At 48.0% G+C, this 24,571-nt stretch overlaps 1 protein-coding gene across 5 annotated transcripts in view; it reads left to right on the plus strand.

Annotated features, from left to right (window-relative positions):
* Nucleotides 1-23,499, plus strand: part of PASD1 (PAS domain containing repressor 1) — a 54,620-nt gene extending 31,121 nt beyond the window's left edge. For 2 of the 5 annotated variants that reach the window (XM_075763477.1, XM_075763478.1), the window contains 17 exons: nucleotides 88-177; nucleotides 1,222-1,342; nucleotides 2,556-2,669; nucleotides 3,325-3,443; nucleotides 4,288-4,370; nucleotides 8,121-8,227; nucleotides 11,009-11,156; nucleotides 13,402-13,483; nucleotides 15,349-15,472; nucleotides 16,214-16,323; nucleotides 16,803-16,889; nucleotides 17,813-17,971; nucleotides 18,520-18,726; nucleotides 19,438-19,640; nucleotides 20,434-20,526; nucleotides 21,013-21,220; nucleotides 22,389-23,499. In XM_075763477.1, the coding sequence (XP_075619592.1) occupies nucleotides 88-177; nucleotides 1,222-1,342; nucleotides 2,556-2,669; nucleotides 3,325-3,443; nucleotides 4,288-4,370; nucleotides 8,121-8,227; nucleotides 11,009-11,156; nucleotides 13,402-13,483; nucleotides 15,349-15,472; nucleotides 16,214-16,323; nucleotides 16,803-16,889; nucleotides 17,813-17,971; nucleotides 18,520-18,726; nucleotides 19,438-19,640; nucleotides 20,434-20,526; nucleotides 21,013-21,220; nucleotides 22,389-22,559 (2,226 nt within the window). In that variant the 3' untranslated portion in view covers nucleotides 22,560-23,499. Of the gene's footprint in view, nucleotides 1-87; nucleotides 178-1,221; nucleotides 1,343-2,555; nucleotides 2,670-3,324; nucleotides 3,444-4,287; nucleotides 4,371-8,120; nucleotides 8,228-11,008; nucleotides 11,157-13,401; nucleotides 13,484-15,348; nucleotides 15,473-16,213; nucleotides 16,324-16,802; nucleotides 16,890-17,812; nucleotides 17,972-18,519; nucleotides 18,727-19,437; nucleotides 19,641-20,433; nucleotides 20,527-21,012; nucleotides 21,221-22,388 lie in introns of those variants that run through there. The other 3 variants (XR_012837292.1, XM_075763482.1, XM_075763479.1) reach the window with 3 other exon arrangements.
* The last annotated feature ends 1,072 nt before the right edge of the window (nucleotides 23,500-24,571 follow it).

Below are 24,571 nucleotides of genomic sequence, written 5' to 3' on the forward strand. Positions count from 1 at the left end.
GAATAAATTAGCCTATTATATTTTAAGTTGTTCCCTTGCATAATTCTTTTTATTTTTTTTCTTTTTTTGCTTGCCTTTTATCATTAGGCACTAGATGGCTTTCTCATTGCTCTTACCACTGATGGGATTATTATTTATGTATCTGATAGTGTTTCGTCTCTGCTTGGACACTTACCGGTAAGTTCTGACAACACAATATGTTGAGGAATCATTTCCCTGCCTTAACACAGCCCCGTCCGTCACTGCAGGGCTGGGGGATAAACCAACAAACTCTTAGGGAGTTTCTCAGGCTCCTGTGAATAACAGATTCCCTGTCAGGGTCTGTGTGTTAGCTAAAAAAAAAAAACCTATGCAAAATCACTGTACTCGTAGCTCACCACTTGGTCTGGGTGCTGTTTATCCCACCAGGTATATGGAAAATCTCACGCTTGCGAAAACTCTGCATGCTCACATAATTTAAAGATTATTTCAGGACTGAATCTACGCTCTTCTCATGACATTGGGTTTTTCTACTTTGTGCCCATGGTCTTTAGTAACAAGTGTGTGGCCTCAGAGTTTTCTGGGAGAATTTCTAGAAATCGGTTCGCTGTTGGGTGCAGAGATTTCTGCTGACCCCTCAAAAACTTTTTTTATTTTTATGTGGTGCCATGCATGAGGCACCAAAGATGCTATACGAGGGCAAATTTGAGCACATAGTTAACCTGGCTGAATGTCCTGCTGCGCAAAGAAACAAATACGTGCTGACATTTTGGTAGAACCCCTTAATTCGGGATGTGTGGGTTTATCAGCACTGAAACACTTGCAGGTCGAGCTGATTTTGCCAGATGTTCAGCTTAGAAGACAAATGGAGGATGTGAGGAGGAGCCCTCCCACTTGTGCCTCGTGCTTCCAAAGGGAAATATTTCAAATTTTCATTTTGATATGATATTTCTCATCATGTTGAATTCCTGTGGTACCAGGGTTTCTTTTCCAGCTTGCATCTGGCTTAACTGGAGGGCAGCCTCTGGGATCCATTCAACTTTTTGCAAATAGATAGCAACCCCTGGGTAAAATAACCTAAGGGTTATATTCTGCCCTAGATCCATCTGCTGATTGACTGGGCTTCCGAGTCTTAAGCACCCATGCTAGACTGGCAGTGTCTGTGCTCTGCTGCGGGATGAGAAGGCGTGTGGTTGTGTCAGGCTGTACTGCTGAACATGACAAAGCATTCTTTTGTATCAGTCAGATTTGGTGGACCAAAATATATTAAACTTTCTGCCTGAGCGGGAGCAGAGCGAGGTGTACAAGCTTCTTTCTCCACATGTGCTCATGACAGATCCTGTTGCAGCTGATTTTCTAAACGGTAAGCTCTGCTCTTGTCTGTCGGTCAGGGAGATTTGCCAAAGGCAAACAGCGCCCGGGGGAGCCTGCACAGGGCTCTCCAGCTATTTCATTCTCCTGCCTGCCACTTCTGTTTTGCCGCGGTTAATATTTCTGGGTTTTAATGCAGTACATCATCTAATGTTCCTACATGCTCCCAGTACTTAGTCTTTGATTTGGACAGTCTTTGTTTTACTGTCTGCTTTGCATCATAGGACAGTGAAGTTGTTGCCCTCGTTTGATATTCTTCCCAGGGCAGGATGCTGGGCTGAGCCTGTGAAAGCAGTGAGGGGCTTGGGGGATGGAAAAGGGTAGGAGAAATCCCAAAGGGCTTTGGCAGAGTCTTTGCTCCTTAGGAAGCTTGCATAACAGTTGGACTTGATGATCTTAAAGGTCTTTTCCAACCAAAACGATTCTACGAGTCTGTGTCTCAGGACACCTGAGAAACCCTACATGTGATTTAAGCAACAGCCTTCCTATCTGAACAGCCCATCCGGGTCGCTACTGCTGGCTGCTGTCCCACTCCCAAAATGTCCCTTTCCCCCAGAAACATGTCCCCAGCACCAGAGTGGGCAGCAGCATCTTCCTAACATCCACGTTTCACCAGGGCTGTGGTGGGACCCCCCTCTCCCGGTGGGTTCGCCGTGGCCGGGCAGTGCTAGCATCCCCTCTCTGCTGCCCCGTAAGCTGCAGTGGGAGCTGGGCAGCCCTCGTGCTGGTGCTCTGCGCTGGGGTTGGTTTCCCTCCAGCTGAAGACTGCATGGTCTAATCCATGGAGTTCAGACCTCGGGCAGAAAACTGAATAAGAGCTTGGCACGATGCCCTCCACCATTAATGGAAAGGCTTAGGGTGACTTCAGTGCCCTTTGGATCCAGGTCCTGCCGAGCAGTGCCGGAGCAGAGTACTGCGATATCACTTTGCAGATTTGCATGAAATCGCGCATGCACAAAGTCGGGGAAAATACTGCTGACCGATATTGCTTCACTCCCAGCACAGCGCTGTGGCTGTAAAGACATGGGAGGAAGGGGCAGAATGCATTTCCTTAACCAGCTGGTCATTGCTCCTAATAGTTATATATTTACTTATGGGTATCAAGAGCATCGCAGTAGGGTGTGCTCAGACAGATAGATTTGATATATGGAGTGTGCTAAAGTGCAGAGTTCTAGTAACATTTGTATGTCTCCCTCTCATTACAGCGGAAAAACAAATAGAGTTCTGCTGCCATTTAGCAAGAGGCAGCTTAGATCCAAATGAACCCCTGATGTATGAATATGTGAAATTTGTAGTGGATTTTAAATATTTTACTCATGGTAAGTTACTGCACCAGCCTACCTTTACCTCCCTACCTCTCTCCTTTAAATTGTGTGTTGATCTGTAGCCTCCTGAAGGCCTTGTTTCAGCTGAAAATGCCCCGTAATCTACAGGGATGGAATGAGCTGTGGATATGTTGGAGATAATTTTCATACAAAAGTGGTGGGGAGGCTGTTGGTCAGAAGAGTGCATTCTTCTGCATGCTGTGCTTCAAGAAGTGATACCAGACTGAGCCTACCTCCATCTGACCCACTGCCAATTGTAAAGCAGCCTACTTATTCAAATAACCAGTAAAATAGGCTATTCTGTTTCACTTGGGGCAATCAAATGACACTCCCTAAAGATTCAATAGTTTGAGAAACCTGTAAAATCTTGAATCCTGCAAATGTTGAGCTGGAGAAAGGCTGACATGGAGACTGTAGCTGCACACTTCTTATGAAGCTTCCCTCCAAGCCAGGGGTAGGTGGTTACAACTGCATAACTCGGAGCCTAAAGAGTCACACTTTAAATAACATCAGCATGTATCAGTGTGGCATTGCCTCGTGGGTAGGAGGAGTTTGTTGCTTGGGTTTCGTCAGTCATTGTACCTGTCTTAACATGAAAAGAAAGCTCTCCTTCCTCTTCTTCTTAAATAAATTGTCTGGTTGTGTCTAGTGCCTACACCCTCCTGTAATGGCTTTGAGTCAGCTATTGCACGAGCTTTCAGGTCAGCCACGGAGGAGCAGATTTGCCTCGTAGCAACTGTTCGGCTTGTCACACCACAGTTCTTAAAGGTGAGAGCTCTGCGATTGCATCTTCCCTTTTGTGCGGGGACCGGCCGGTGCCGAGCAGCAGAGCTGCTGCTGGTGCCACGAGCTGCATGCCTGGCGTGTTGCAGCAGCCTCTCGAAGAGTATGTTCAGATTGTTTGTGCAGAGGGTTGGGAAATGAGAGAGGACAGTGCTGTGTTTGTCAGTGGGAGACGACCTAAGTATGTATTTTGGAATGACGAGATATAAAGCGGGAGTTGCTTTTGAGAAGAGGTGGCATGTGCTGGGGTGTCTCAGAGCAGCCAGCCCAGGAAGCACCAATGCAAGGTGACCAGCTACACCGCTTGAAAAGTTGCAGCCTTTAAAGAAATACATCCCCCCCCGCTTTGTGTAAGGCCACCCGCGTCTTGAAACACTGTGAACACCGTGTTTCATGAGCTCTTTCTGCTGGTCTGTAAGTGTCCTGTGGAGCAGTGCAGTGATGACAGGGATAACGACCATAAGTGCTTCTTGCTCAAGAGAGCATTAGCCAGCTCGGTTTGAGGCTGGGCCTGGTGCTGTCATCCATCTTCAGATACCAATGTTTACAAAAAGCTGGGGAATTTTGCTTACAGACTGCAAGATGAGGCCCTTGGACTATTTATCCTAGCTCTGAAATTCAGCCCAGGGTAAATTATTCAGCCATTTTTCATCAGTTTACACATCCATAAAACAAGGCTTATACATTCCGTAGAGGAAAATAAGTGCTTTAAAAGCACTGTATTTTCCTAGGGTTTGTTATACCAAGAAGATGCATCCTTGGTCTTGATAGAGGGCTCCTTTTGTCATTTCATAGAATTAAATGTCTGAATGTGCCAACTGTTTTGCAGGAGCTCTGCAACGTTGAAGAGCCATGTGAAGAATTTACATCAAGGCATAGTTTGGAATGGAAATTTTTATTCTTGGACCACAGGTAAGAGATTTGGGTTTAGTCACTGAAGAATAAACAAACTGCAGTTTAAAAATAGAAAACTTTGTGTAGCTATTGCCTGAGATCCCAAGTAGAATAGCTCTAATTAAATGCAACTGAGTAAGTAATAATACTCTGAACTTACTTATTAGGCATTCTTAAATGTTTTGCTCTTTTCCATGTTTTAGGCAGGTAATAAAATGGTGAGAAAATGTCTAGAAAAATGCCAAACTTCACCAAGATATCAAGTCATTAAAACTAGGCGGTGTTGGTCTGTTCCCTGCATTGGTTTAGCTCCTCTGTTTTCCAGCTACAGCTTCCGGGAATCCTTCTAAATCTTTTGCTGTGTCAATAAACTTTTGATTTTCACCTTGAAAAATAATGGAATTTCTAAAAATAAATAACAAGCAATGTATTAGATGATTTAATTGCAGATTTGTTTTTGACAATGCCATACGGTGGGCTAGGATTCCGCTTGGTGACAGAAGCAGACTGGAATCACTTTATTAAGCTGATTAATATAGGATCCATTTCCTTCGAAAGAAGCTGGAGGGTTTTGTTCACTCTTTTACTTCTCTGTATTTGACATGTATGCATAAGCACATTGCAAAATCCTACCCTTTCCATTATCCCTCCCTTTGTAAGCTGCGCAAAGGTAGTCATTACTAGAAATAGAAGACTAGTAAATAAGACTGTAGGGAAAAAAATATTTGGGAGGGAAAAAAACCTAAATATCCTCTGCACATTGAGAGCGAGAGAGAGAGCAAATATAAATGAATAATAAGTTGGGGGCTGGAACCAGATGATCTTTAAGGTCCCTTCCAACCCAAACCATTCTATGATTCAATGATGCAGTAAACAAGATGTATACCTCACGCATCATACCTTGAAGCACGAAGGAATTGACCCTGCCACAGCCCTACGGTTAACGCTGTGTGATTTGGGACAGGTGACTTATTATTCATGTTCTCAAGATCTTGCTGGAGTGACTTTGTTAGACTTTAATTGGCCTGCCCAATAATGCACATTTTCAGAATCAGGTGATTAATGTTAAGATTCATAAAAGAGCCCTAAGCCCCTTATTTCCCTGTCTGACAGAGTGAGCTGGTTTTCCAAAGGGCTGTGTCCCAGCAGCTCCTGTGAATGAGGCGAGCAGGAGCTGCTCTGAAACCTTTCAAAGAGTCTTTTGATGAATCTGGGTTATGACTCAGAGAGGAATCTCTGCGCCGGGTGCTTGCAGCCGCTCTGGTCCCACTGATATCCCCAGTGAGAAAACCGTTGTTACTGACAGTAAATTAAGCTGATGCAGATGCTGAGGCAGAGTTTGTGACAGCCCCAGATGCGAGCAGCGAGCCCAGACCCACGAAGGAGTGGGGGATCCTGTGGGTTGTCTCATTAAATCACTGATTCAGACTTCTCTCCAGTACAGTCCACAGGACGCTGTGAGATGTTGTTGGGTATTTTGCTGTTTCTTGGTTATTTGTACCAACTGACGGCACCCGAGGCTGAGGTGTGCCGTCAGTAGGGGCAGAGGGTACCCAGCAGGAGTTGGAATCAGGACCTTCGCTATCATGACGATGGCCTAAATTGGAGTAAAGATAAATAATGCAGAAAGCACTCCACAGATCTGGATAAATGTTAGAAAACTAGGAAAAATCTGTTGTTCTGGGTCTACATGTAGAGGAAGAAAACCTGTCAACTTTGATATGACCTATTTCTCTTCTGCACTGTGGTTCTCTCCTTATTTTCCCTTCATTTATTAAAAGACTGCACTCGAACGGCTCTCTGAAGATTGTGTTTCCATTTGCACAGCGAGTTGCAGGCCTCGAGGCTGGAACTTAAGCTAACAAGACACTTTTACGTTGTTCCACAAGCAAGGCAGCTCCTTGTCAAATGACAGATGAGGAACATTTTGTGGTTGCTTTCTCATTTCAAGAATTCTGGTGAAAGTCAGGAAAGCATAATACTTTCCTGATCAGCTTAAATGTTTATCTGATGTGCATCTGAAAGACATTATTGTTTTGAATATAAGCATGTCATTAAAGATAGGAGAGTCACTGGCACGTTCTGCCAAAGAGACAGCAAGGAAGGACTCTTTAATAAATACACATATTATCATCATTAACAGAAATCTGGGTCACATGAGGAAAAGGAACACAGCGCTCTATGAGAAGTTATTTGGATAAATAAGGCTGTGTTGTGGCAGAGACCACTGTGTACTAAGCGCGCTCCGTTTCAAGAGATTTGCCGTCAGAGAGTGTGGAGGACTGGCTCTTCCAGCCAACCCCTTGTGCTGGGCCTGGGGAGCTGCTGCTGAGACCCTCATCCTTCTGGGGCTGCTGTTGAGCAGACCCCTGGCTGCTCTTCCTTTCCCCTGTTTCCCATTTGGTGCCAAATTGCTCGTGGTCGTGGGGAAGAGAGAGCTTATAGACCTGTCTGGCTCTTTAGTTGGATAATCTATGCCCACCATGTCTCTGAAGAGTACAAATGTAGAGCTGGGTTGCTCAGACACAACAGGAGACCTTCCCACATTAATATCAAGAAGACTCAGGACTGATCCATCCAAACCCAAATGTACTTACATTTAACTAATTTTTTTGCTCATGTTCTTGGCCACTTTATGACCTTCCCCTTCCTTAAGAGGAACACCAAGAGAAAGGCAGTGGGAGAGGCACGTTTGATGGGCTGTGCCACCTTCGGCCTGCCCTGGGTTTGAAACGTTAACCGTTTCGCTAACGCACCGCCACCTTATTCCTGAGCAACGTGCTGAACTCGGCAGGTGAGCCTCATGCTGTCAGCACATCCAGCAGCCAAAACAAACAGGTGGAGCCAAATGAGCACAAGTCCTGCCTCCCAAAGGACGTGCGGTGCTTGAATTGGTGCAAGCAGGAGTTGGGGGGGACGACAGCAGGTGGCATGCTGATGCAGGGACTAGAGGCAAAAATAGTGGTTTTTCTCCTCACATTTCAGTGTTGTTTCATAATCACAAGCTAGCAGGCTCTGGTGAAGGCTGCGCATAAGCTCAGGGTTGTTAGGACACCTGCTTTAAAAAAAAAAACCTCGTGTTTTGCCTAGAAAATGGAAAATCTAGAATTGACAGCAGAATAGTCAGGTAAGTCTAAATACTTCCTTGATTTCTTCTCTACCTGCCATAGAAATAACAGTCCGTAAAATCAGTCCCATGCCTATTCTTATCTTTACGACCAGCATAGAAGTATTTTTTACTGCTTATAATTTCCCAAGCTTTTCCATGGGAACAATTACTTTTTCTTTTACCCAAGCTGGTCCTGACACACATTGCAGCTTCCCACTTACTCTTTCTTCTACAGTTACTACCCAGATGACATTTACATCCAACCTACTGGATAATTTTACTCGAGTTCCAAGTTGTTATGCACATGAACAGCCATAGCGTTTCTCAAGCTGTGTGTCTCACAAGCGTGCTTAATGAATTGAGTCACTTGCATACGTACATGCCTTTCTCTACGCCCACATAATGAATAGGCTATGAAACAGTAAACACACACCTTTTCATTTTCTCAATTTTTACCTCTCCCTCGCTGGTTTTGTTGGGTTGGGTTGGGTTTTTTTTTTTTGCTTGTATAAGAAAATACATCGTTGTGTATATGAAAATCCACTCCTCATTTCCCTGCCAAGTGAACATATGAGATGGTCTTGGTCGCTGTTATTGCAGCATATCTACCAGGATGTGCCAGGTTTTTGCTCACTCTCTGCCCTTTGCTTCCCTTCTAGGGCTCCACCTATTATAGGATATTTACCCTTTGAGGTTCTGGGAACGTCAGGGTATGATTACTACCACGCAGACGACCTGGAGCTTCTTGCTAGGTGCCATGAACACTGTAAGTTCCTCTCCCTCCGCAGTGTGCCTGTCTTTGATCTCATTTGTCACTCGTGCAAAAACTTTTACTGCCGTTGCTAAAGGCATCTTTATCTGGGGCACGAGGGAATTCTCTCTTCCCACGACAGACTGTCATAGCTGACGCTCACCTGGGAGGTTGAATCCGTGCAGAATTCCCTCAGATCAGGAATGCTTTGTGCAGGTTTCCCAAACGGGCAGGTGCCTTGTTTGAGCACAGGTTGTCCGAGAGTGAAATGAGATTAATAGATGGGAAGTCAGATCCGTACATCCTTTGCCCCCGGGTTGTGAGGGCAGCCCCAAACCCTGGGAGGTTTGCTGACTGTCACAGTTCATGGCATCTTGCTGTTCCCCTGGGCTCCAGAGTCAGCCAGGAGGCTCAGCTCACCAAAATGCCTTCTGAAAGCAGCATTTGGGTTGCCTGCCTGTGCAGTTAGATGTTGTGAACCTCTCTTACTATTAGTAAAATCTTTCTGGAGATTCAAACTCTTTTTTAAATACAAAAGTACCAAATACAGATTTCCTCTGGGTGAAGATGGCTCATTTTTGGTCAACATGAAAGTAAAGCAGAAAAGTCCAGTTCAAACTGAAGTGTGACCACCAGAGAATGTCCACGAAGTTCATCTTTGTGCAAGGTGAAACACTGTGACCAGCAAGAGCCCAGGAGGAGCCAGGTCAGAATGAGCCCTTAGCCCGAGTGCCGCGGCAGTGCGTGCACCATGAAGCACCGTGTCCTGCTGAAGGCTGGCGCTGATCTGAAGAAGGGCAAAAGGATGCAGCAGACGTGGTCTACTATTAATCAGTGTACTTTTCCTACCAGATGAGCATGTGAGATGTTTTATCCCCGAGACTATTTTTCCATTTTGTTAGATGCACTTCAAATTGAGATACTCAGCCAGAATCAGGTCTGTCCTCCAGCTGGTTTGCATTGCCAAGCACCGTAATGAAAAGTAACCGTGCACTTTGTAAAATGCATCTAGGTAATCAGGTATTTTGCCAAGAAATATTACTTACAGGTTTCCTGTTGGGCAAACTCTCTATCTGTTTGTCTCTCTGCTATCTCCGTTTGAAAGGAGAGCTGTTTTGCCAGAAGGAAACAAGGACACCCCAGAGAGGGGAGAAAGTGGGATGCTGTAGTTACTCTGAGACGCAGAGCAGCGCGATGCACAGACACCAAGAAACTCCTCAGCCCTCCAGCTCGCTGGAGCTAGACAAGCTGCTTCATCTTTGAGTTGCAAACCACCCCCACCTCTACCACGTACCCTCCACCACTTACATGTATAAGATGCTAAAGGACCTAGCAGAGAATGGAGGAAATGACTGCTTCTCTGAATGTCAAGTTTCCCCGCTCCACTTTCCTGCTTTGACTTTTCTGCCCTGTCAAGGCAAAGCGCTGGTACAAAACAGGCGGCGGGGAAGCGGGTTGCCCGGCTGAACACCCAAAGGAAGCGGTGAAAGGGGCTAGATGCAAGTTGTGTCAAGTGCAGCAAGCGTGCAGATGGGAATATTAAAGGAATATTTTAATTGCTCTCAAGTACAGTACTTCTTGGTGCTGTTTGCTAAAAAGACCATTCAGACAGAAGCGAGCTACTTAACCAGGCGATGTCCTTTTTGTAATATGTGCGTGCAGTTTGACGTAGACGCTAACTATATTGAGAGCGGGGTCAGATCGTTCAGCAGAGAATCTGTTTAGTGATTTATGTTCTACACCTCTACTAGCCACAGATCTCCTCTTACGTATTAAAAGAGTATTTGCACAACACACCTGAAGGAAAGGACCTTTTCATCTTACTGTGCAGGGGGACCAAGTAAGGTGCTGGCAAAGTGACTTAGAGAAGTTGCTTCAGGAAATCTCTGCCAGGACTAGGAGCTGAGTGGTCCCCAGCACAGTGCAGTAGCGAGAAGACCTTTGCTAAGTGCTTCATCTAAAGCCCATTACTGTTAATGGGATCCCTAAAGAAGTTAGTCTTGATATTTAACAAAGTAGGGGTGTGCAGGTGAGTACAAATACCTGGGTTAGTGTGGCTTGGTAAGTTCCCATTCATCAGGTTGACCGCTCTGCGCGGGCATCTTGCCTACTGTGAAGTGAAACGGGTTTGCATAAACCATGCTTGTATTTTACTTTGCATTAATTATGGGTATTTTAAGTGAGCATGTTTCATTTTATACTCCCAGCAGTCCGGAAACAATTAGTGTGGTTATTTAATGTAGTTCCCCTCATTATATTCCAGCTGTATTACACCACTTGAGATTTTTCTGGACATACCCTGATAATAAGTACCAGGTCTGGTGTATTTAGGTCATCTCTCGGAAGAAAACTCTCAGTTAAACTGCTAAAACTCCACTATCTTATTGTTTTGTGCCATTATTAGGATCCTGACTTCAAGTTCCCAGTCTTTGAAATGCATTCTCGTGTACTTGTGAAAGGTCAATGCTTTGTTTAATTAATGTAATTTACGCTTACTTCAGAGGAGCCCACAAATAAGTTACAAGAATATAGCTATTTATATAGTTATGCCAATTATTAGTTATAAGAACAATCTCAAAATAGCAAAATGCACTCTTGAAAATCAGTAGCAGAAAAGAACCCAAGTAAAAGCTCGGTACGTGGTCGTGTATCATCTGTCGTGTTTATAAAGCCCCAAGAGCCATTTTAGTGCAGCACAGACTGCAAGAGGGGTATGGGACCAAGTGGGTTTTCTAATCGCCTTTGCACCATGAAATTTCTGCTTGCTATAAATTGCTTTGGTTTTTTGTTTAACAGTGATGCAGTTTGGCAAAGGAAAGTCCTGTTACTATCGGTTCCTCACCAAAGGCCAGCAGTGGATATGGCTGCAGACCCACTACTACATCACCTACCACCAGTGGAATTCCAAACCCGAGTTCATCGTTTGCACTCACCTGGTAGTTAGGTAGGAGCAAGCACTGAGCACTTCACAACATCTGCCCCATGTGGTCATCCGTTATTTTTTCTAGTTCTGTTGTGTGTTAGCCAAATATTTGCTATGCATATTGATGCACTAAGATGGTATGTAATTCTATAAAACTATTATGACAGGGAACATGGGGAAAAGCATAATGTGTTTTCATTACTCTTTTTTTTTTTTTTGCAACCAGGCCAAAAGCCTGGAAGCCACCGTTGGCCAAGTCTATCAGTGTGTTACATTCCCCTTTTATCCATAGCGATGACATGGCCATAGGAAGAATTAAAGCTGAAGAATTAAAGAATCAGACGGCTTTATGGGCATGAATGGGATCATACATCTCCTACAAAACCTTTTGATCGGAGCTTTAAATATTTATGACTTGAAGTTAGCTGCTGTCCTGCTTGCCTTATTCTTCACCTGAAACTCAGCCCAGGATCCCCCTCTAGTGGAAAGCTGCTTGTGCTGGGTTGCAAACCTGTGCTGGAAGGCGTGTGGGATGCTCTGCGATACGCACCTTCTGGAGGCGAATCTGCTTGATTACCACTGTCATCTCAAAAAAGATTGTGTTAAGAGTGAGAATATATTTACTGAAGGGCTTGAAAAAAATAGTGACATGCTGGTTTGCTCTGTTAACTTGAGTAAACATATTGCTCACTGTCAGGAATCAATTTATGAATTTTTTTTCTGCACCCCTTTTTCCTTGTCAAATATCTGGAAGAACAAACACTAGTAAACTGGGATTCTTCCATATTCTGAAACACAGATTGAGAACACCTTACACCACTAAACAGGTGTGATTAGAGCGCTCTGTGTGTGTGATATAAACTACGTGTCAAGTGTTACCATGTGCAAATGTTAGACAGAGAGATTGCTTCTGAGTTGTGTTGCTTCTGCCGTCCTTCAGGGAATTCAGCTTCTGAATTTATTGTGCATGAACTTGTTTCTTCTTTCTGCTTTTAGTGCCTCTTAAACCTAGTGATATAGAATCATAGAATGGTTTGGGTTGCATATGCAACTCAAAGCCCATCCAGTTCCAACCCCCTGCCATGGGCAGGGACACCCTCCACTAGCCCAGGTTGCCCAAAGTCTCATCCAACCTGGCCTTGAACACTGCCAGGGATATAAACACTTCCAGGGATATAGTATAGTCCTAAACGGATTTTGAAATTCAATTCTGTCTCATATACTTAACTTTTAGAGTATATTATTGAAACACACAAGTTAAAACATGATTTCAGGAAAATTCAGTGCCTATGATGATGTGAGTTCAGCTCAGCAGCTTCTCTTGCCTCCCACAAAGGTTATGGCCCATTAATATTTCAACACCGTAAATTCTGGCACCTTTCAGTGCCCACGATCCACAAGCACTCAGAGTGTCTTTAAAGCATCCTCTCCAATTTATCCCAATGGTGAATCATGTGGCATTGTTTACTGTAAATGTTTTATTATTTAAGACAAAAAAATAGTAAGGAAAGCAAATAATCCCTTTTAGAGGCACATTCCTGGGGATCCCTGCACCTGGGCAGCCGTTGGTTTGTATTCAGAGCTTCCACTGGAGTGAGGGAAGTTAACTCTGATGTAGCACGCTGCACGGCACTGTGAGCACCTCAGAAAGAGGGGACCTGACCCCCTCTTCCCCAGGACGCTGCCTTAGGTCCCACTGAACTACCGTGCAAGGTGCAAAAAATTGATTCTTGATCGTCAGCAGGTTAGAAAATGAATGTGCATTTGCTATGGCAGTTTATGTGCACAGAAGCTGCAGGATCATTTTTCTGCCTAATTATGGAAAAATTGAAATCTCCTTTACTAGGAAAATTGTACTGAGGACAAAGACACCCATTTTGTCTTCAATAACCAAGTGCACTTTTCTTTTAGATTAGTTTAGCTGGAAGGCATCCAGGGCCAAAATTTGGAAAGGAGTGTTTACGTTTGTGCTTGGAATTATTCGTGCAGTTAATCATATAGGCGCTGCAGTCCTGGGTGCAGTGGGACTGGGACACTGCCCTGTTGTTACTAATCTGTGGATATTCAGGATGTGCAGTTATTCAGATTGCCAGGCTGTATGATGATGTTCCTCTAAGCACCTTGTATATGAGAGAGTGTGAGTGTGTGCTCTGCAAAGCTTGTGACTCAACATGAAAACTCCAGAGTTACCTGTACGGTAGGATAGTTACCATACAGTAAATAATATCCAGACTGAAAAACTGGATTTTAATTTTTTTTTTCCTAGTTATGCGGAAGTTCGAGCTGAAAGAAGGCGAGATCTTGGCCTTGAAGAGTCATCAATTGAACTGGCATCCTCTTCTCTAAAGGTACCTTGTCCCTTCACAGTTGAATGAGCAGGTGTTTAAACCAAACTGAGTAATCTCTTATCAATCTTAGGAAAACATCTGTTCTTTCTTCTCCTTCACTCCCATCTCCTTCCAAGCCTTTAGTTGGGTTATGACGCAAGCAGACCCTGAGAAGTTTTCCACTGCATGGCTCTAAACTGCCCGTCTTGGTTCAGGCATATAACTACAAATTCAGCAGTCGCATTGCTGCTGTTCTGCTCTTCATTATCCTCCTGAGACTGTTACTCAAGCGATAGGTTCAACCACCTCAGTTCAGAAGCAGAAAAGTAGAGCTGGAGCTGGAGGCTAGGCTGTTGTACCTGTCACCATTAGTAAGGCGCAGAGGATCCGAGCGCAGGGCAGCACCACATGGTACCTGTTTGGTTAATGCCAGCTCATCACTGACACTCAGATGAAGATTGGAAGTGAAGGGAAAACACTTATTCCAGATTTCAGCTCTGTTTACACGATTGGGCGGGATCGCATCAAGTGTAGGACTGCGACCAGAGCAATAATTTCCCTGGCTTGAATCAGTCTGGCATCCCAACACACCTGCCCAATTAACAAGGCCATTTTAATTACTTTTAAGTTCTTCTTCTCGGTAGTTTACAAATAAGACCACTAATCAAAGTAATTTCAAGTGGATTATTGTGTAATTATCATTCCATTAGCCTCATTGCTCTTCAGACATTATTTTACAGAACCAATTTATGTGTAGAGGAAGCTATCCCAGAGACATTTTGCACTTGAGCAAGGACCGTCTTGCAAACAGCTGCTTCTCTGTCACCACAGCACACTTCTGTGCCTTTTTCCCCTTTCCACGTGATAGGTGAGATATTTTTCTGCAGACCTTAAGCTGCATCTGTTTGTGTAAGGCAGCTGGAGGAGAGGCAGAGCAATCACTCTCATTGCTTGATCTGGGGAGCTCCCTGGGAGGCGTGGGCAGGATGGTGGCACGGCCAACATGGTCACCCACGTCCTGCAGGTGAAACAGTCTCCTGCTACCCAACAGTTATGGGCTGTTTGCCATAGACCATCTGCCAGGTGGCATCTGTTGTTTTGGCGTGACAGCTCCAAAGCCGTTAATATTGACCAGCTTAGGCTGTTCCCCTCTGCGGATGTGCTGCCAGGTCCCTGCCTAGAACAGCCCGCCGGGAGCGGCTGCTCCCCAGGGACAGGCGAGCAGGGTTGCAGGTCTCAGCATCGCCCGGTACCTGTCGCCCACAGGAGCCACGTGCTGTAGGTTCTCCTAGGGCTGCCGCCGATGTCCTCGTGCCACTGCTCCGTGTCGCTTCCCAGCCATCTCTCTGCACCTCCGCAATGAGTAAAACCATTCCCCTGCCAGCCCTTCCTGCCGCCTCCATTCGTTACCTCTGTCACCATTCCCCAGTGTGCCACGGCCAACGAACTGTGACATCCCTGAAGAAATCAGGCAGAAGGACGCTAATTATAAAAGCATATTGCCATTTGCACCCAGGCCTGCGGGCAGGGCACGGGCAGCCATCCCCACGGCGTTTGCCCGATGCCTGGTGCATCCCCACCGCTCGCTGCCGTCAGCCGGCTGTCCCGGGACAGAAATGTGTGGCATCGCCCCAAAGCCAGGGGTGCCTGGGGCGTGATCCTGAGGGTCCTGCCTGCACAGGGGTACCTGAAGGCCCTGGGGTGAACGCGAAGGGGCAGACCGACTCCTGCACCGGGGCTGGGTGGCGCGGAGCTGCGGTGCTGGCCCTCTGCGCGCCCAGCCTCTTACTTTTCTCTGCAAACAAGCGGTCGGGGAGGTGGAGGTGCCCTCCAGCGCCGTCCCGTCCCCCCTGACGATCTCCCCGCCTGTGCTTCGCTCCCCGCAGAGCCATGGCAGCTTCCTGGAGGTGGGGCAGTGCGGCAGCAGCCAGGACGCCAGCCGGGAGGGGCTCTCGCTGTCCTCCCACAGCTCCCGCCGCTCCTCCCACACCGCCCTCTCCGACTCCGCCTGTAGGTGCCAGCGCGGCCGGGGGCAGCGCGGGGCGGGGGGCGAGGAGCGGGCTGGGGGGGGCAGAGCACCCCCGGAACTCTTGGGGTTCGGCCGGGAGTCAGGGCGGGAGGGGGTGCTCAGCACCGGGGCCGTAACCGGTTAGGGTATGGCAGCGGGGCCCCGTGCTGCCTGCTCCCTCCCCTCGGGAGGCGGGAGAGCAGCTTCCCCCCGGTTTGCCGCCGGCGGAGGGTTGTGGTGGTTTGCTGTGGCTCAGGGGACAGGAGGTGGCTCGCTGAGCTGAAGCAATTTGATGGAGCCCCGAACCTCACTGGCGAAACTTTTATGATGGGGTAGCGTGGTCCCTGATGGTAAATCCCTGCAGAAGGCTGCCCGCCTTGCTGGCAGCTTCATGCCAGCTCCCACGAGTGTCCCCTCCCACGCCGGGGCCGGCAGCAACGTGACCGCAGCGCCTGTGCGGGCCGTGGGTAGGAGCCGACTCGGGGCTTTTCTTGAAGTACTTCCCGGGGGGAGCGGGAAAGCCCACCTGGAGACACCCGTGGAGGGAAGGCTGAAACGGGGCGCTGGATCAGAAGGGAACCCCGCGGGTCAGGCGGGGAGGCAGAGGGACCACGGAGGGGCAGTTTGGGGACCCACTTTGGCAGCATTTGGGTCGCTGCTCATCTGCTTACGCAGAGTTCAGGTTTAGCCGGGGTACCCAGGCACAAGGTCTTCCATATCACAGTAAGCCGTCTCTTTTCCAGCCACGTCGTCCATGCGACACACGGACACCAGCACACCCACCCGGCCGTCGGTGCCGGGCGGGCAGGCGGAGAAGGCAGCCCTGCGGCTGGCGTCAGCTGGAAGCGCTCAGGTCGGTGGTCACAGCGAGCAAAAGCCTTTCTGTTGCCGTAAAGAAACGAGCTTGACAAACCTGGATCTCGCCCTCAGAGGGGCTGGATCCCACGTCTGAGAGTGCGGGGCCTGAGCACGGGATTTCCCGGGCTGTGGGGAACATTGCTGGTGGAGAGCTGCTACGGGCCCCTCTGCTGCCTCCTTTCAGGATTCAGTTTGCTCCTCCAGGCCAAACACCTTCTCACACCACGAGCCCGCTTTTCTTGGGGTTTGTGCACATGAAATGGCCTTTATCCAAAAATGGATGCCGACACTGAGGATTTGCGATTAGCAGGGAGCATGCAGGAGTTTAAATTCTCCCTTCAGACTCATCCTCAGATCTCCACGTGGAGTTGTCTAGTTCCCTGCACTTGTTCATCACTGGTATGAGCTGATATTGCACCACCTCTGCGCTAGAGGTGCTATGGACCTACAGTAAGGCAAAGTTTTCATTTCTAGGCCATAGCAACTCCTCAAGCCCCTGGTGAACACCTCCCTCAGCATCCTGTGGCTCAGCCGGTAGTCCCTTCTCAGCACACTGTGATGGTACGTGGTTTATTTTTGTTAAACGCACAGGGCAGACTCGGTGGCTCCGGTTCACTGCTCTTACCTCCTTGCTGGCTGGTCCCAGCGTGGGGGCAAGGTTTCAGTGCCCTTTCTGTTGCTGTTACTGAGATTTACCTGCAACCAAATTATTGCAGCCACTTATTTCAGCGAGGAGACAGAGCAGGTAGGACACCCAGGAAAATAGCTTAGAAGAAGGTTTACACTTGTCAAAATCATTGGGGGCTGCTGAAGCCTCATCTCTGTGTTGCTGGCAACTAACTACAGGCTGATACGATGCTGAAGGGTTTTATTCCCCTGGTAGAGGAAGAGGATGTCATGGAAGGTTTGAGTTAGGGCAGAAAAAGAAAAAAAAAAGAAAAATATGGGAGTCAAAAAACCTAATTATGAGGCCCATCCTCACAAAGCTTTGAGGTCAGTGCAATAAACATTCAGGCTATAACACAGGGATTGAAGACAGCCATAGGCGTGAAGGATGGATCCCAAGGTGGGATTACAACCTAACTTGAGCCTGGCATTTGACAAATGTAATTAGCAGCACAACTGAAAGCCCAGCCTGGAGGTGTGCAAGGGTTTGCGTGCAGTGTCTGCCACAAAATGCAAGTGGTCCAAAATCAGCAGGGTGTCACACTGAAGGGACAGGGCAGTCCTGTGCATAAACACTACACCTGCGTGGAAATTGAACAGACCATGATCTGGAGTGAGGCACTGAGTACGAGCCAGTTGTGCTGCTGCTCTGGAGGTACAGTGGTACTGTGGTTAAATATGCAATCGCCATTTTTTGTCAGCATCATATTTTCTATGGCAAAAGCTGAAAAGCAGTCGTTTTTCTGAAGCCAGCATCACTATGAATGTGAGTGGCAGGACTGGTCCTACCCCGTGATCCTGTTCTCTGTTCTCCGCAGCCAGTGTACCATTTCCCGACCCAGCTGGGGATGATGCATCAGCTGAAAGAGCAGCTGGAGGAGAGGACTCGCATACTGCAAGCTGACATCAAGACACAGCAAGAAGAGCTCCATGTCATCAAGGAGCAGCTCCAGCTAGTGCAGGACTCCAACCTGCAGGTACCTGCTGCCCCCGGGGTTCCCAAACCCACAAACCATTTGCTTTTCCTTTGAGCACGTAGATCGGTAACAAAATTGTCAGTGGTAAAAGCATTTTGAAATAAGCTCTGGATAAATTGGTCGGTTGGTCTCAGATGTGGGAGTTGTGTCTCCTGAGAGATGAGTGGCATCAGTATCTGCTTAAGTATTGAATCAGTAATTTTCATGATTTAGAAAAAAGAAATCCCAAGCTAATCCAAAGTCTCCCCTGCACAAAAAGCTTGGTGGTTGGGTGGCTGGTTAATGCTGCTGGATCCCCAGTGCCATCCCTGCAAAATGCAACAGGCACAATGGAGCTGGAACGGTCATGGCTCTGAATAAATATTTGGGCACAAGGTAATGTTTGATTTTCTGTTATTCCTGGTTTGCTTTGCCGCTGGATTTAGAGCTGTTGCTGCTGCAGTGTTACATATGGTGACAGGGACAGCCTGGGAGCCAGAGACAGTATCTCCCGGGCAGTACAACCACCGTATGAGCTGCGACAACTCATGCCTCTCTTTTATTTAAAGATGCTGATGCAGCAGCCGATCCCCGTCGTCTTTAACAACGTGCAGCACCCGAGCCCCAGGAGGCCGCCGCCGCCGCCGGGGACGCCCAGGCAGACCGCAGCCAAGAAGTCACAACAGCAAGGCCTTATGGGGACGAAGCACTACTGCGGCACCCACCTGCCGTCACCGCGCCAATTCCTCAGGGACCCCTGCGGCACGGCCGCCCAGGTCACTGGCTGCTTTGTTGTCTCCATCGTCCCCTTTCCTGGCTTTTAAATACTTTTAATGCCTAAAAGCATTAAACCCTGGGGATCACTGGGGCCGTCCTGGTGACCGGAGAGGAACTGAGTGGGAGGTTTGGGTTCTCATCTGCTTCTGTTTGTGATTACAACACGATGCTCGCTCATGGCCAGTGAGAGTTGCGACTTCATAACATGGGGAAGTAGGCATAATTTTAAAATTCATTTTCTTCTGCCTGAGAAGTCTAGGAAGACAGCTTTGAAAAACAAGTTTGTCATCACTAGACCTAAATCCACAATATACGTGGTCACATGGGAAAGAATTGAAGTGTCCAAAAGCAAAAAAGTCCACAAGCACTGCTTTAAAGGAAGCATGAGACGCTTTCCTTGGGAACTTCAGATTTGCACTCCTCCTTCCCTCTTGAGCTGGTGTCTTCTCCCTCGAGCCTTGCGTGCCCTCACCCTGGTATTCTGATTTCTCAAGTCACCCTCTGCTCCTGCCGCGGGCGATCCCAGCACCTGCCGTGCAGGGGCAGTAAATGCCAACGGGTTGGTTGTCCTGAGTAGATACACTGTTCCGACGGCTGTGTTCAGGGAGAATGTCCGACTGTTCCTTCTCCTTTTCCCATCTGCATACTGGAAGCAGTTATTTTAGCCTTTAGCTTTAATACTTCTGTGGGTATCTATGCCTTCATTTCAGGTTCAGCAGCAGCAGCAGCACCTAATGAGAGGAAACCAAGCCCAGCAAACGTGTCTGCCGGGGCAGACGAGCATTTCAGTGCCCCTCTACAACAACCCCATGGTGTTTTCGCCAACACATCCCATTACGGTGGCTGCACAGCTGCCGACTGACGGCAGTGAAAGGCCACCACAGTCGGACTACAGCCAGGACAGGAGCCTCAGGTACGAACATGGCCCTGCTGTGACCGTCCTGATGGCGGTGAGGGCAAACAGCAATACGTGGGCAGCGGGGAGGGCAGGCACGTCTGGGCTGGGGGGTGATGGCCTCTGGGTGCCACAGCAGGGGCGTGGGGATGTTCCCCCCTGCAGAGACCTGGGTTAGTGGGGAGGCCGGTGTGCGTGCAAGCAGGGTGCTGTGCACGCCGTGCCATACCCTCAGGGGCCCGCAATCCTTTTCTTTCCGTAGTTCCATAAATTGTCCAGGTAGCTCAGTAGCCTTTGGACATCTGCTGCTGTCAGAGGGAGTGAACAGGAAAAACTAGCAGGGACAGCCTTTCCCAAACCTGTGTCTGCTTGCTCTGAAACTCCAGAGTATCTTTTCTCCAGCCAGGACAAGTGCCATGGCAAAGCCATTTTTCTTTTATACGACGCTGGAAACGTTGTCTAAAACATATACAACTGCCCCAAACTATTCAGCCACCTTTCAGGGAGGTATCTGCAGACACTGCCTCCAGGATCCAGCCGTTTTGAAATATTGTGTAAGGAAACAAGATAAACCCTAGAGGTCTCCCCATCTGTAAAACATTTCCTACATGAAAGATTTCGCAAGTTTCAGCTCACCCCTGCGAGTGCATTAGACAAGGTGCTAATAAGCATCCTATTTCATTAGCTTTTTTCTGGGTGATGGTTTGCATGCTTTCAGGGAGGATTTTCAGGGATTTGTTTCTAGAGACTGACAGTCAGGAGTTTGGACCTCTCCCTTCCCTGACCGTCCTCCGTTTCTCCTCCGGCGCAGGATGCTGTTGGATCAGTCTATCCAAGCCATGATGCCCGCGGCCAACGGCAGTGGCCAGTCCACGCAGAGCAGTGCCAGCAGGCAGCAAGGAAAGTGAGTCTTTGCTGGCCCTTGTTTTCATGCAGAGTTTTAAGCAGGACACTTTATGGCACTGGAAACTACTTTGAAAAACTTGTATGCGATCATGCAAACACAAATAGTCTCCGTCTTAAAAGAAACAAAAGCTCAGTTGGTTAGGAGAAAAAGTAATTAGAATATTTTTTTAATTACAAAGAACTTTATGATAACTAAAATGCTTTGAAAAAAAATTTTTTAACCATTTTCTAGCTTTTGCAAAGCTTAAGATGCCTAATCAAATCGTGGAAGAGATGTACAGCCTTAAAAAAACCTTTAATTTTCTGCAGTTCCAGTCCATGCTTGATGGGCAGGGGGAAATCTGGGGCCTGCTTTCGCCAGGCTCTGTGTGGTTTGACAAACCCTGCTCCAGCCTGGTTCCTGCAGCACCTGGGCACCCCAGGGCCCACGCCGGTGGTGGCTCTGGGTTTGGCTTCTCCCACCTTACTTTCCTCCTCGTTGCAGATTCGTTGCAGAGCAGCAGATCTTGCCTCCCCCAATACAGATGCAACCGATTACCTGTAGCACTGTCCGACCTCCAGCCCCGTCGCCTGTTTTCTCCCCATCTCTGATGATCCCACACACCAGCTTCACATCCCACCAGGCAAACACACCGGTTCATCTCCACCAGTGGCCACAGCAACAGGTTCAGCAGCACCGGCTCTACCTTCAGGTAATGGAGCTGGAACAGGTTTGTGAGGGATGCACAGGGATGGCTTTGAGGTTGGGTTGGTTTTTTTGAAGAAATGGGGCTTACCTGACTAATCAAACCTGGTCAGTGCACTCGCACGTCCTCCGTTCCCATTGGATTTGCACGTACCCAGGTGCTCAGCCTTGCCGGGTTGGCTCTGCACCCATGCAAGGCCGTATTTTCCAACAAACTCAGTTATCACTTAGTGTCCAGAAGAAATATCCAGTTTTTCAAACAGAGCTTGTCATCCAGAGGGAGCTCTGGCAGGAATCTTGCTGTAGATGTGAAACATGATAAGGGATAAACTCTTTTGAAAACATGCCTCCTGCTGTTACGTCTCAACATAGCAAGGGTTTTTTATCAGCTGCCATCACTGCTTTCTTTTAATAAATGGGTGTTTCACAAGAGAAATCTCTGGAGAAGGTGATTTTATTTTTTTCAAAGCACAGCTTCGTCAGTGCGTGCCAAACGAATGATGCTGCCAAGAAGAGGGGTTGTTGAAACTTACAATTAATTAGTAATACACTCTCCAAGACTTGCCTGGTTGGCAGAGGTAAGTTACGGTCCTCCAGGCAAGGACGGTAGAAAACAAAGCAGGAGGAGTAGTTGCAGCAGAAAGTAGCCATGCAGCAGGGCTGGATTTAGAGTAAGAAATGAATCATTGTTGTCAGCAAATGTGGACGTGAGCTGTCCCCAAATAGCTCCAGGCCAACGGAAAACCAGGCTTTGGTGCCACAGTGCCTTTATCGGGGCGTGAAGCAGCAAGTCCAGGTCTTTCTTTGGGGCACCGGCGTCAGGGTGATACATGGACAAGGTCACTCTACAACCTCTTCACTGGTTGCCTGAAGATCCTTCCCATGGAAGATGGAAGTTGCACATCCTGCAGATTTTACCTCCCATCCAAGTAGCTTTTGAAGGTGTCCATTCCTGCTGGGGCTGGTAGCAGAGATGGGTCCTGCTTCCCCTCCGTGCTGATAGCACCAACATCCCAAGCTGCTTGTCCACCTCTCGTACCTTCGATGGGTAGAGGTTACCCTTAGGTCTTGGTACTCCATCCTGGGTACGAGCCTCAGCATCAGCCCTGCAGCAAGAGAGGGAGCGGATGGCTGATAGGGCAGGTCTGACTTGTCAGGTTTGTGTCTCCCCACAGATGCAAGGTCCTGAGCTGGTGCCGGGGGGTCCAACGCAGCGCGTTTTCCAGCCACCCCACAACCCGCAGCAGAACCCCCTGAGCTACTTCGTCCACCCGCAGCAGCAGAGCCGCCACGCTCAGGGCCAGCCCTGCAACCTGCCGGACCTGCCTGAGATGCAGCTGCCCTGAACGCCGGGTCCGGGAGGCAGGGACCACCTTGGCTGCAGCCGCTCGGCGCCCCGGGCGCACGCAGAGGGGAGGACGACGCCGTCAGAGCACGGGACGGGTGAGGTCGGGCCCCGCGGGGAAGGTGGAGGCTGGAGGGACGGTCCCCGCCGGGGGCGGACGGCTCCGGGGGCACCTCGTCGGTTGGGATTTCCACACAGCTGGTCCATGACGCTGCTCCGGCAGCTGTACGTGCTCTTGCCCAGCACCGCGGTACAACTGGAAGGCGATGGCTTTCTGGCTGCAGGGAGGTTATTTGTCAGGTCGCCACAAAGATTGCTTTGCAACGGAGAAGCCCCTTTTCCATTCAGGACTTCAATGCTGAAAGTCACTGTGAATTTAAGCCCAGCATTTGGAGCACATACACAGACTGTACCGGTCCGCAGGACACCGTTGGATTACCGTGTACATAACTTGTTTCGCTGTAGTAGGTCCGTTGTGGATTTTTTTTTTTCCTTTTTTCTATACCTCAGTCCCGCAATTTTTTTGTTTTCCAGGAGATTGGATAATGCTGCTAATTTACATAACACCACTTTTGCCTGAATTTCTTACTGTTGTTATACCAGCTCACCTCGCAGCTAGTAAGATATTTGTTGTTTTATTTTGGCTAACAAGTGCAGATAAATTTATATGGTTTTTACTCCCTGTAGCCAAATATTTTTCAGGTTACAGACAAAGAATCCTTACTCGTTCTTTTTTTTTTTGGTTGGTTGTTTTGTTTCAAGTGATGTAGTTGTATATGTGTCTATACATAAAAACAAACAAGCATAGAACAGCATATGACGGCAAACTTTGTGGTTTTGCTAGGTCATGTTTCAATTTGGCGAACCTGAAACGTATGCTCACAACGACACAAGCGATGTTACAAGCCCGTAGGGTCAGCAATAAATTGTATTTTTGTAAATCGTCACTTTTTACCTATATGTTTATATTGATGAATTGAAAAAGTTTATTCCTCAGTGGGTGTATAGTTAAGTGTCCCTACTGTTTGTGTCTTTCCAAAGGAAAAATGAAAATGTACATTTTCGAGGAGTTAGTAGCTGATTACTGACTTTGGGCACTGTTAGAGCCCAAACGTAGGAGATGGGTTAGGCCATTACTGTAAGCTTTGCAAGAAAATGGTTAGTTAGTTAGGACCAGGTCCATCTAGGAGCAAAGCTCCATCCGGCAGTCAGAGCAAGGCTTAGGGAAGGGTTAGTTTAACCTACGTTGACTCCAAACAAAATGTGCTTTTTTCTTTGCCCCTTTTTTTAAAATTTTTTTGGCATTTGTTTGTGGGGGTTTTTTTTTTTCCTTTCTTGGCTCTTCGCACCGCTGCAACAGCTGGACACTGGTGCTTACAGATGCAGCAGCCTTTGGCAGGAGCAACCCCAAGCTGCCCTGTGTTTCAAGAAAAGGGGGGAACTGGGAAAGTTAGCATGCAAAAAAATTAGATATAGCTAAGGGTACATATATCTATAGCTAGAGCTCTCTAATGCTGTAGATATAGCTGTATCTATAGCTAGCTCGCTTTCCCCCACAGGCCACACACATTTTCTGCACTGCAGCACTGGGAGGATTTCATTAGCTTTGGGGCCAGGCGTGAGCGTGTGGGCTCTGCAGCACAGAGGCAGAAAAATCTGATTGTTTCAGCCTGACTAAAACAGGTTGCAGCAGCCCCAGTTTCCCGGAGAGCTCGGGAAGGAAATGGGAGCGCATCAACTCTGCCCCAGACAGTTCTGGCTGCACCCTCCGTGCTGCCTGCCAGAGCGCAGCCTGACTCACCGCCTGCCCCGGCCGTGCCCCAGCCTCGTTGCACAAGGGGCTGTTTCTCCTCCACCCGGCTTTTCCTGGGGAAAGGAACAGGGGTTCGATGTGCCGCATTGCCCGTGGTGCTGGGGGTGGCACAGGCTGCCGGAGCAGGGTGCACCTGCAGCAGATGGGAGTTTTTTTGTGGGGATGGGGCAAGGCACTGGGGTGCTTTGGTGTTTTGGCTG

This window comes from Balearica regulorum, chromosome 11 (assembly GCF_011004875.1).
Source record: "Balearica regulorum gibbericeps isolate bBalReg1 chromosome 11, bBalReg1.pri, whole genome shotgun sequence".
NCBI classification, from domain to species: Eukaryota; Metazoa; Chordata; class Aves; order Gruiformes; family Gruidae; genus Balearica; species Balearica regulorum.